This window comes from Amphiura filiformis, chromosome 7, assembly GCF_039555335.1.
Source record: "Amphiura filiformis chromosome 7, Afil_fr2py, whole genome shotgun sequence".
In the NCBI taxonomy this organism is placed as follows: Eukaryota; Metazoa; Echinodermata; class Ophiuroidea; order Amphilepidida; family Amphiuridae; genus Amphiura; species Amphiura filiformis.
The window spans coordinates 11,508,047-11,520,769 of record NC_092634.1 but is presented as its reverse complement, the minus strand read 5'-3'; the positions used below and the strand labels follow the sequence as shown (position 1 = coordinate 11,520,769).

The window sequence follows — 12,723 nt, the reverse complement described above, 5'->3', positions numbered from 1 at the left end:
GAAATTATTGTGCCGTACCGAAATTTTATGTTAAGTACTTATGTTCTGCACCTTGTTGTATTAGCATGATTAGTAAGGTTTTGAATAATAAAAGAATCTGAGAGAAGCGGTCTGGAGAGAAGTTGAGAGAAGTTATACTGCCCTCACTTTTTTGTAGGAATATTAGTGTTGGGTGGAAACTGGATTGACTTTCGGTGTCGAAAACCGATGCTATCAAGACACACTGACGGCAAAGTCAGTAGGAAGTACACAATGGTTCCCCGTTTGGGAGCTTAGCACTTTTAACAGCTATACTATATTATCTGGAACACAAACTAACCGCTACAAATGTGAGAGCTACTCACCTAAATGCCCTACAGATTCAAAACACCATAGAATCTATAAACCGTTCATGGGATTTGTACCATCGTGACCCTTTTTGTATTTGCATGCATGACATGACATGAATGTCGAATTCTATGGTTTTTGAAGCCTCTCCCCCTATAGGATATGCCTATGGATCGAAAGGGAGGGTGATATAAATAAAAAGACAGCTACCTCTCAAGAAAGGAATGTGTTTTGTGTGTGTGGTGGTGGGGAGGTGAATTTCAGGGGCGGGGGGGGGGGGCATGTTTTTAAACATGTTAAAACATGTTTTTAGTGAATTTGGAGCATGCTTAATTCCTCCCCCCTTTGTGAGCATGTAGGGGTTTGGGGGTCTTTTTAATGGTCACGCGGCCACACGGGGATCCAATATAGCCCGGGAATATAGCTTGGAGAAAATTGTGAGTTCAGCATACCCGAATTAACCAAATTGATTTGGTTGCTAGTTTTTACGCGAACTTGCCGCTTGATGCTTAAAATAAGCTCATATTTCCAAAAGAGAGCCAGTCTAATAGGCCCTGTATTGGCAAACCCACAGCTATACGTAACGGAGACGATTATAATTTACTGCTGAGGATCCTCATCAGTGTGAAAGAATTTCACCCCTTATTGGCGTACGGCTCTGTAAATCTTACCCCTAAAATATGGCATAATTCGGCGTAAGAAACTAAAACGGACCCCTAAATGGCGTAAATTCTAAAACAAACCCACAGAAGTTGAAAAAATATACACTAAACGTCGAAACTTAACCTGAAAAGCGCCCTTTTTTTTCTAAAAACGTCGACGCCACCACAAGGCCAGGGCAAAAATCAACCCTTTTTCGACGTTTTGGGGACGAGCATGCGTACCACTTTTACTTTGGTATGCAGGACCCCTTCGGGGGGCACTTCAATATGAAATGGATATAGGTGTAGGGCTGGCACTTTGGCATGGGGTCATTGGGTGAGAGCATGATTTTTGGCATTCGGTGAGAGCAAAATGTAAAAAATATGGGGTCATTGGGTGAGAACATGAACTTTTTTTAAATTGAAATTTTTGGGTGAGAGCCGAAACAGCGCCACAAAAACCTCGAAAATCGAATTTCTAGTACGAAATGGCTTCAAATTTCATTGTTTTTTCAAAATAAGTAACAAAATCAGTGATGAATGAAAGTTGCTGTTCAAATTGAACTTGTAAGGGTCTTTGGGTGACAGATCAAATGGAAAAATAGGGGGTCTTCGGGTGACAGAGCACCGACAGAGCATGTGTTCGTAAAAAATATGGGGTCTTTGGGTGACAGCGATGCTGAAAAAGGGGTCTTAACAGCCCTACATACGTGTCACCTCCAAAGTTGGAGTGCCCCCCCCGGCCCCCCCTGGGGTTTTAACCTAATATCTGAAGTCGTACTCGGTATTGAAACGTTTCACTTAAATCCCATATCAACAGTGATCAAGAATTATTCAGCGTTGTACATGTAGGCTCTACATCTATGCCAAATTTGGTGTATTTCCTATAAAAGAATGTAGCATTTCTCCATATTATACAGGGTGGTCCAAAAAGAACTTTACCCAATTTGAAAGGTTAATTTCTCAAAGTTTAGAGCAGCAATTCTTAAAATAGTCTAAATATATGTCTTTCTAAGAATAGCCTATGTGGTGTAAATATTATAGGACAAAAAAAGCTGAACTTACAAAATGGCAGCAGTTTTACGTCAAAGGGTCCAAAATCATTTTGTCCACACGTAATTTTAATGGGATGTATCCGATTTCCAATAGTATAGCGTTAGACATGCACATTGGTAAAAACACTCTCGGCTTGTCATTCACAATTTTTCATGCATCAATGAATTATCTCGATTTTAATCCTCACTAGTCATACTAGATAAAACAATACCCAAAGTTAACATAAACATTATTGAATTAATATAAGAATAATTTACACAACATCACTGGTTTCACATTTTTTGCAATTTTTGAATATTGCTGAACTGGTGACATATGGGTGGAAACTGGATTAACTTTCGGTGTCGAAAACCGATGCTATCAAGACACACTGACTGCAAAGTCAGAAGGAAGTACACAATAGTTCCCCGTTTGGGAGCTTAGCACTTTTTACAGCTATATTATATTATCTGGAACACAAACTAACTGCTACAAAAGTGAGAACTACTCACCTAAATGCCCTACTGATTCAAAACACCATAGAATCTATAAACCATTCATGGGATTTGTCCCATCCTGACCTTTTCATTACTTGCATGCATGACATGACATGATTGTCGAATTCTATTTGAGTTTTTGAAGCCTCTCCCCCCATAGGATATGCCTACGGATCGAAAGGGAGGGTAATATAAATAAAAGATAGCTAACGTACCCCTCCGCTTTTGGAAAATGATCATTAAAGTAGCGGCACCAGGATTTTTTCGGGGTGTAAAACCACCTAATTAGGGCAAGTTTACAAAATGCAGGTGAATTTTGTTTTTTCTTGTGTGAAAAATTGGTATTCAGATGGGTAAAAACAGCAAGAAGTGTGGGTCTAGAAAGCATCTGAAAGTCGATGTAGTGTGGCATATGTCCATCACAAACAAAATTTTTCGAAGACCCGCGCAATACGCTTTCTTTTTGGTTGGTATTTTATAGCTTTTTTATGGAACTTATCACACATTCTTTGTTTTTGAAAAGCATTGGGAAATGGGAACAGTAGGCCCCTATACATAAATAATTGAGCACTGTGTAATTGAAAGTGTCAACATTTCACTGAATTTTATGTGTTCACTTGAGAAAGTGAGAAACTGTTTATCAGTCAGCATAATACTTAATTTACATACATGTGTGCAGGGGCGTAGCCAGCTTTTTTGATCAGGGGGGGGCAAAATAAAATTTCCGGGGCACAGACGAAAAATATTTCGGTTGCATCATACAATACATAAAGACAAAAGGCTTTATTGGGATGATGTGCGCAAAAATTGTGGTATTTGACACTATTTTTGCCCATTATCAGGATAGAACGGGCTTTATTTTTACAATGTGCGCGCGTAGCGAGCAAAAATTTTGTATTTTCGGGCTGAATTTTGGTAGAAAAGGGCTCCTTGCCCTTTTTCTTTTCCTTTGCCCTCCTGATTTTCTCTTATTTTTTGTCAGAGGGGCACTTTTTTCTTTCATTTTTTGTCAGGGGGGCACTCTGCCCCCTGCCCCCCTGGCTACGCTACTACATGTGTGCAATATGCAACTCTGACTGTGTACACGGATACATTTACATAGGACATATATTATTACTAGTAGGCCTATTATTTTTTAATTTGACCAACTTCGCCAAAATTGTTGAAATTTGGGTGAAAATCAGGCTTTTTATGATTTTTTTTGTGTCAAATTGAGCATTTTTCAACCATTTTAGGTGAAAATTTCTCATTTCATTATATTTGCATCTACAAACCCTTGTTATTTGCAAACCTTTATTGTGGGGCCACCTTAAATAAAAACCAGTAGCGTAGCCAGCGGGGGTGGGGCAGAAATTTTATTTGTGCCCCCGAAATTTTATTTTGCCACCCCTGTCCAAGAAAGCTGTTATGCTGCATGCCCGAAAAACATTTTGTGTCAAAAAACAGGTTTTTGGATTTTTTCTTCTAAAACTGAGCATTTTTGCCAAAATATAACCTCACACAGATAGACTCATTAAGGCTTTGCCATTCTAAATATGTAGGTCTATACTTTTGAATACCTTACACCAACAATTGAAGCTAATTGAGCATGCAGTTATGAGGCTGATAAATGATTTAGGCCTATGTAGGAAATTTGAAAATTATATTAGGCCTAGTTGCCGTTTCCAAAATGCAATTTCAGATTTTTAGTGCAGTTTAACAAAAATGCTAGGCCTAATAGCAGCTAGTATTGCATGATGAAGACGCCAAATTAAGAAGTGCACTTTTTCTTGTTTGTAGGTCATGGGTTAAAAATGGGTTGATATTGTTTCTCAGATTGCTGCAACAGAGGGGGGGGGGATCATATGAATTCCATGTAGTTCGAAGGGGGGTCATGTCAGTGGATTTCATAATCGGAGAAGGGGGTCATATAGTTCGCCAGTGACTTTCTGTCTGCTATAGGGCTTACTGTCAGTATATAAATTAGGCTAATATAAATAATTTCAGTTTTTTTACACTTGCGCTAGCTGGGATCACTGAATGGGTTTTTCAAAAGAGAGATGAAAAAGTATCGAAAATACATATCACATTTTGCCCATCCCTAAGTTTCGAGGCCTTCGCTGATCATGATTCATGCAATGCTGCCGAATTTTGATACTGCGTAACTTTGATTGAATTCGTGCTGGTAGAAAACTGTTGAAAAATGGTGCATTTAAGTATTATTAGGTATATAAGAGTTCCAAATCCAGACAAATGGTGGAAGCGCAAATTTGTGTTTGATCAAACAGGGGTAGGTAGCAATGTTATAGCTGGAAAGGTTATCTTCGATTTCGTTTTGACGTACATGTACGAATTCATGCCGGGAATTCATGTAAGCTTACCTGTACTGTAGCATGTGTATAGACTGCGGAACTCAGTCCTCAATGATAGTCAGTCATTTATCTTTTGGTCGTTATATGACTATCATTTGAGGGACTGAGTTGTTATAATATATCTTCCGAGGTGCAATTTCAGACAATAGCTGGGGATTAGTGGGGCAGAGGTTATCTATTGAATCCTTTCATGACCACTGAAGCATAGCCATAGTCAAGTCTGCCAAGGACACTCGGCACAAATTGAAAGACCATCACAAAAGAATGCATGCATGTCAGGTCATCGACACCAATTTGGTGTTTGTTATGACACAAATTTGGTGTCTGTTATGCACCTCGAAATATGTACCTTAAAGTCTGTATCTAGCATGTGTAGTGTACCATTCAATATACTACTTTCTTTCTTTCTCCCTTTTTAGTGCTGACTTCATATAAACGAAGATAACTCTGGCTTTACGTGCACAGTAGTTTTACCTAAGCACGATCCTGCAACCTAGGATTGATTGCAGATATCAGAACCGGGGATGGTGCCCCTTCTCTTTTCCATTTCGAATAGCTCAGTCTCAGTCTGGACACTTAAAACATGCACAGCCAGCCTAGGGTTTGACTCTTCCTGTACATGGGACCAACGGCTTTACGTGACTTCAGAATCACAGATGTCGCACATACACTACCTATATCTGCACATGCTAAGGCCTGGGGCCCTGGCTGCGAGAAGAAATTCTACAATTAAATTCTGTGATGAAACTGGACTTAATTGTTGGATTTCTGGCCATATAGGAACTTTTTGGGAGGGAAGATAATTTTCACCTAAGGCAAGCCCAAGGCTCGAACCCTCGCCGATCGTATCTCCCAGCCGACAGCGCAATGCCTTAACCGTTCGGCCATAAGGCCGTATAAAATTAATGTTTTGGTTCTCGTCCAGAGGATTTTCATGAATTGATGAGGGAGGAGGTGTTTTTTTTTTTTTTTTTTTTTTCCAATGTAAAATTAGCATTGTCAGTAGTTTTCGGTCTTCTCCAACAGTGCTCGAGGAAGCGATGAGGCCCCTTTTTTTTTTTTTCAAATGTGAGATTCTGAGGGTTAAACTCCCTAGAGTACCACAAAAAGACTTGGAAGTGATGCTTGTTCTCTAATAAACTTATTTATATGTTTGAAGATTTCATAAATCATTCCAAAGTCTAAAGAAATTGAAAAATCTAAAAACAAAAAAAAAAATCTGACAAATCCCAGAAATTGAGGAGGGAGGGGCGAGAACCAAAATATTAATTTTACACGGCCTAAAGCTTACTGGATACTAATTACTGATGTCATCATGATACCGAGTTTGGACATTCTGTAATTTGTGTAATGTGTTACTTGAGAACTTTAGCCTCCAATTTGAACACGTATGATTAGCCCTAGTAGAACAAAAAGCCCACAAAAATGCCAAAATAACCCTCAAAAATTAAATTACGGCAGCAATTTTTAATTAAAATAGCTCCTGAAGGAAACTATTTGGAGGCTTTCGGCTCGAAGTACATTGGGATTTAACCCTATTCTATTACCCCCTATCAATTTCGTGCCATATGGCACGAAATTGCTTAATATGCATGTAAAAAAAATTATTTACACAAATAAGGTCTTATCTTTGGAATAGTTTTGATAATTTATCACTTCTCTATCAACAAAACACCTTTTTTCCTAATACAACTACCATTAACACATCATAAAATGGTTTAAAATGTTGGAAACCTGCATATTTTGACCATTTTTAGGCCAAATTTTGCCCTAAAAATAACCCAAAAATGTCCATAAACTTTTAAAATATGGTCCAAAGTAACTCGGATTTCTTTTTATTATATGTAGAAACACGGCAGTGTATTTAAAACTGCATAAAAATGCCACATTGATGTACTCATGCACTTAAAAATTGTAAATGAATATAATTTTTTGATCATATTTGGCTATGAGCTCATTAATTATTCATGAGCTAATTTGCATAATATTTACATAATTAAATATTAAACTTGTTTTTCTAAAAGCTTAAAGTCCAAGCTTGCCAATGGTATGCCACTTATTGGTTTTTACCCAACCAATAACACTGCAACGCAGTAGTTAATATGATACCTCCACACCACTCAAATATACCACTTTTGTGGGGGTAATAGAATAGGGTTAATAGCCCTCGAAATCATGCAAGTAGTCCTGGAAAGTTAAATTACGGGGAAGTTTTTTTTCAAAATAGCCCCCAAAATTAAAAAGTATTTTGAGGCCTGGTCTAGTGGTCATGTCTGGTGAGAATTCTAGTTTCAGATTTGCACACGATACTAGTACTATAATATTTTGCAGTGACAAGAGCGTATTTTAAGCGTATATCGCATATTTACTGCATTGAAACACACTTGATGACTTGTTTCTGATTGGCTGCTGAGGTGATCTGCTGTTGCCGAGTGGAAATTCATGAACTTTTTTCAGTATGTATTGTTAGCTCTGACATTGCAACATCACAGTACAAAATGTAGTACACGCTCGTCAAAGGTTTACTGCAAAATAACTTCCTATTTGAGCATGCGAAGTAGTCCTAAAACTATTGTTTTTTGGTAAATTGGCGTTGAAATTTTTGCAACACATGTTAAACTTAAATTATCAGTTTCAAATTTGGATGATACCAAGAGTTACATGTATGATTTTGATGAGTCGACTATCTTTTAGAGCAAATTATAGGTTGCCTATTTTGAACAGTCTATCTATTTATCAATGACAATGAATTTGACTTTGCTAAGCATGTTTTTCTTTCTCTTTGTTTTTCTTTTTATAAAACAGCATTTCTATGGAAGGAGAAAAAACTGCTATAAAATTGCCATTGTTGCATTAAGGAAAGCATGGAAGGATATGCAGAAGAGCAGATACCAAAATAGAACAATGACAATGAGGGTAGGTCTATAAAGTAGCCACTTCTTGAAAGCTGCCTGTACAAAGAATGTGTGTCCTTGAGGCCAAAGGTCATTAAAGGGCTACATTTTGGTTCAATATAATTGTAACATACCGTAAACGTTCGCCTAATGGCGATGGGCTCCCTTGACATAACTGGAATTTTAGACACAAACTAAAAGTGCCCTCCCATACAAATCCCACCAGCAAATAAGGGCACGGACCCTTAATTCTAGTTTGGATTTTTAGAGGAGGGAGCTCTCTCTTTGTACATGAAATTTACCCCAAGGCAAAGGAGCCCAGGTGCGCCATTAGGCGAATGTTTACGGTACATCCACATGATAGAATGCAACATACAATTATAGCCATAGAAAAATTAGGGATGAGACAAGTTTGCAATTAGTAAAATTTAAAGGAAAGTCTGCACAAGGAGTTGCAACACTCTAAAGTTGCCTAGTATTGTTTGATTTTAGTTTTTAAAAATGCATAAATTGTGTGCACTATTTGGATCACCATAGTGACAATTCAATATGGCAGCTCTCCCATTGGGTTCAAAATCCTCCCAGTCTGAATTCTTTGTGTACTTGTGAAAACTTTCAATCTATCACTCAAGGTTTTAGCAAATGGTTGATAAATGTGCATCTCAGATTATCCTTTTTTGTTGTTTTTCTGTTTCAGCTTTTCAATTTGCGTATTGCTGCAGCTACTGTTGAACATGGGATGAAATATAGTGACTTTATAGGCAACTTACCCAAGGTAAGGCAATAATATTTATGAACAAAATGTAAAGTATGAAATGGCAGGTCCAATTCAAAAGTTTGTCAACCAAAGCCATCACCTTCTCTGAGGGTGAGCAAGAAATATCAAAATCAATACGTGGATCGTGGGTTTCTCTACTGGAAGTCAGTTTGACTGAAATTCTTTCCCACACAGTAATAGGCAAATTGCATTCAACAACTCTTCCTATACCTTTGTACAGGAGCCAACCGTTGTTAATCCGTGATGAACCAACACTTTTACTGTAAGCGTATACGCCGAACGCAGAAGCGAGACTACAGCGTTCGCGAGAGCCGTAAAATTCGCATGCCTGGAACCTTTGTGCGTATGCCAGCTTACAAGTTGAATTCAGTATTTATCAGGAAGCGCCTAAACATTGCCGGTTTATTCTGTAGTTTTATTGCTGATATCAAAAGAGAAATCATCGAAGTTTTTGTAAGGCTGAGTGGCAATGATTAACTGACATTCCTCGTAAAATAATCGTGAATTATACGATTTTTTAGCTTCTGTTCGTTGTTGAAAGGATTCAATCATGTTTCATCGTTGTTCATCACCGATTAACAACTGCGTCGGCGCGTCTGCGTGGTTTATTTCACTCGGGCAGCTAAAGCTGCCCTCGCGAAGTAAACCACTCAGACGACGCGGACGCATCATTGTTAATCGGTGATGAACAACGGTGAAACATGATTGAATCCCTAATTTAACAATAGATACAGCTCAGAGGTTAATCCATTTTCTTTTGTTATACAATATGCATATTGGGGAAGGAGTTTCGGTCAAACTGACTATCGGTAGGGAAACCCAGGATCCACCTATTAAGGTGGTACTACACCCCCTGATAACTTTTGTGACTAATTTTGAATTTTTCTCAAAAAAATAACTACGCACTGGTAACAAAAGTTATGTATATTATAGGGGCAAGGAACCCAATTACTTCACTGAAATTTCAGTGATTCAAGACAAGTGGTTCATTATATATGTTAAGAAATGAGGCACATTCTAGTGGTACCTCTTTTCTTATCATAAATACCGCTTGACTTGAGTCACTGAATTCCAGTGTAGTAACTGGATTCCTTGCCCCAATAATATACATAACTTTTGTTACCAGTGTGTTATTATTTTTTGAGAAAAATGCAAATAGTCACAAATTTGTCAAGGGGTGTAGTACCACCCTAAGTGATCGAGTATCAAGATATATCTTAACATTTTGTTTGTTGTACCCTTGACATTTCACAGCATAATATAATGATTGATAGAAAGATTTTAATGCAGCTTGCAACAACTGAACCTAAAACATTTAAGGTAAGAATTAAAATGTGTGATGTCATGCAATAAAATTTTCATTTCTTCATATAAAATGTTTTGCAGTAAACCTCTGCCGAGCATGTACTACCGTCATGTTGCAAAGTTGGAGCTAGTAACAACGTGTACGGCGCAAAGTTCATTAATAAATTTCCACTCGGGAACAGCAGATTGCCTCAGCAGCCAATCAGAGACAAGTGCATTTCAGCGCAGTAAATACGCGATGTATGCTTAAAATACGCTTGTGTCAAAGGTTTACTGCAAAATATTATAGAGTCGATGCAATATGACGTTACTCACCATCATAAATAAATCTTCCTCCAAGGGGCCTCGAAGGGTGGGATTTCCCATGATAATAAAATAAAACGGGTATAATTATGAATGGTTTTGGAATTGATCTAGAGACCTGTCCTTCTATCATTCCAATTGTTATCCCATTCTGGTTGGTTTATAGAGTCTACAAACTGCAGAATTCAGCACCAAAGTTGGCATTTTGTGTGATGTAAAACTGTGGTGTACTCTTTCTATTTATGGCCACTATCGTCTAAGTAATCAATACTTTGAATAACATTAATATTTTTTTAGAAAAAAGTAAAAGAAATGCCATAATGTCCTTCAGATTTGATGATGTACCAAAGTGAACAAGATGTACATAGACTGCCATTAGCCTTTTTCGAGATATGGCAGACACAATAGGATGGCGCTGCACAAAGTGGGTAAAGTCTATTTAATTTGCAGGGTTTTACCCAGATTGAAGACTGTCCTCCTTTAGTGTACGCCATACTTCGAAAAGGCTAATTAGTAATGTCATGTGCATTGTTGAAACTGAAAGACCTTTGATATTGAGACAAAAGATACCTGCAACTTGTGTAAAATTAATCCTTGGAGAGCAATTTTGATTATTCTACTCAGAAAATCCTGTTGATTAGAGGATCTGTTTATCAAGACTCTCATGTCAGCATGTCTGTTAGTGACCAGATTGACAGCTTCATATCCCACTTTACCCCATCAAAACCGAGATTTTGGCATGCGATGAAAGCTCATAAAGATACACTTTTCTTTTTATAACCCCAGAAAATGTTTGTCATTCATACAAAACTGAACTTATGATTTAGGATTTCAAACACATGATTAGATGTACCACAAATTTTGGTCACAAATTTGGTTTTCATTGGGAGACTGGCATCCCAACATGGACACTTTCATTGTTATGTGATGCACTTCATTGGAGCATACATACTTGACTGTGGCTAATAGTCACAGCTCCCAATAGGTGTGTTTGCTTACATAGTGCTAGAATAATTTGATGTGGGCCATTTGCCGGTGTTTGTATTATCATTGTTGCAATCGCCACCATACACCCACAAACATAATAGAACACAACCAGATCATGCATCTATGGATTACATAGTAAATCAGGGTTAGCTGGAAAGAAAGTTGTTAAACAGATTTAGCTAATCAGAACTTCTCAGCAAATTTTTAATGGTGGGTGACCCAGTTAAAGGAACATTCCGGCAATCACAACATTATGCCTTGTACATGTATGTTAGAAAATTAATTATCAAGCACGAATCACATGGTTTTATTTGAAATAAACTCATATTGACCATAAAAATTAATTAATACAGCCGTCTCTCAACACGCGATATTCAAAATTCCCGGGCGCGAAATTGTCCAGTGCAATGAAGTCCCAGTAATACAATGAAGGCTGACAACAATTGAGCACCAATAAACATGACGTCATTGCACTAGATAATTTTGGCGCGACCTTGTGCAACCGTGAGTGACAGGCATTTCCCGATTAGTGGTAAGTTCCCTGCTTTAAACTGAAGGAGAGTATCCTTTTTTGTATTTGACTATATGTAAGTAAGCTTAAAATCATATGTTCCCTTTTACAGTAAGTGATGATTCACCCCAAAATATAAAAAGTTGAAAGGATCCTAAAATGTACCCACTATTTTGTTTTCATTTTACAGTGCTTAGTGGATCTTGCTAGAGTGAAACAAGAAGAGGCAATGATAGAACAGTACAGACAACATCCAGAGACACTCAATAAAATGACAACCCAGGATGATCTGCTATCAGAAGCTATGGCAAAACTTAGTATGAACAAATCTAATGAACAATTGAATGACGGTGAACAAACATCACAAGTATCACAAACTGGCAAAGAGACTGCTGTGTAGAACTGGGGAAGAAGTATCACAAACTGGAAAAGAGACAGCTGTTTAGAACTGACTGAGGAAGAACTATCAGGAAAGAGACTACTGTATAGCAAATCTACCTAGAGTTTAGCAGTTCTATGTCATGGCTACTCACTGGTTATTTGCCCAAACCAGTTTGCTCATGGATTAACAAAATTCACATCTTGACAGGTGCTTAATTATAATTATAGTGGTTGAAATGGCTCTGTGGACTCACAAATCACAATTGGATCAAATTTGAACTCATGGAACCCCAGTAGGTTACAGAATCATGTTTGATGGTATCCCATTATGTTCAGGTGTTCATGACTGCATGTACAAATTGTCATGCCTTATATTAAGTATGCTTGGACCAGGAGCTAAAATGAGCTCCTGGTCGAAAAGATGGCTCCTGGTCCTATAGTTTGTAGTGTAAAATATTGGACACACCAGGAGCCAAAACCTGGCAACCATGGGGTAAAAAGAGCCTGGGTGCCTGCTTAATATAAGCCTTGCAAATTGTACAGCATGTATGTGTCACAATGTTTTTAAAGACGGTATCAATCATTATTATAATATTCAAGTTCACTAGCTTTTGATATAAAATTGGCCATTCTAATTTGAATTGTCAAGTTTTTCATTTTCAAAGGAGGGCAGTTGCAACCAAGCTACTGGACTTCCAAGTATTCATATTGCT

General features: G+C 37.8%; 1 protein-coding gene across 1 annotated transcript; it reads left to right on the top strand.

The window, feature by feature from the left end:
• The first annotated feature begins 4,603 nt into the window (after positions 1-4,603).
• LOC140156268 (large ribosomal subunit protein bL20m-like) lies at positions 4,604-12,367 on the top strand. Its single transcript, XM_072179254.1, has 5 exons — positions 4,604-4,769; positions 7,657-7,767; positions 8,443-8,520; positions 9,778-9,843; positions 11,820-12,367. The coding sequence occupies exons 1-5, from the start codon at positions 4,683-4,685 to the stop codon at positions 12,027-12,029; spliced, it is 552 nt and encodes a 183-aa protein (XP_072035355.1). The 5' UTR covers positions 4,604-4,682; the 3' UTR covers positions 12,030-12,367.
• The last annotated feature ends 356 nt before the right edge of the window (positions 12,368-12,723 follow it).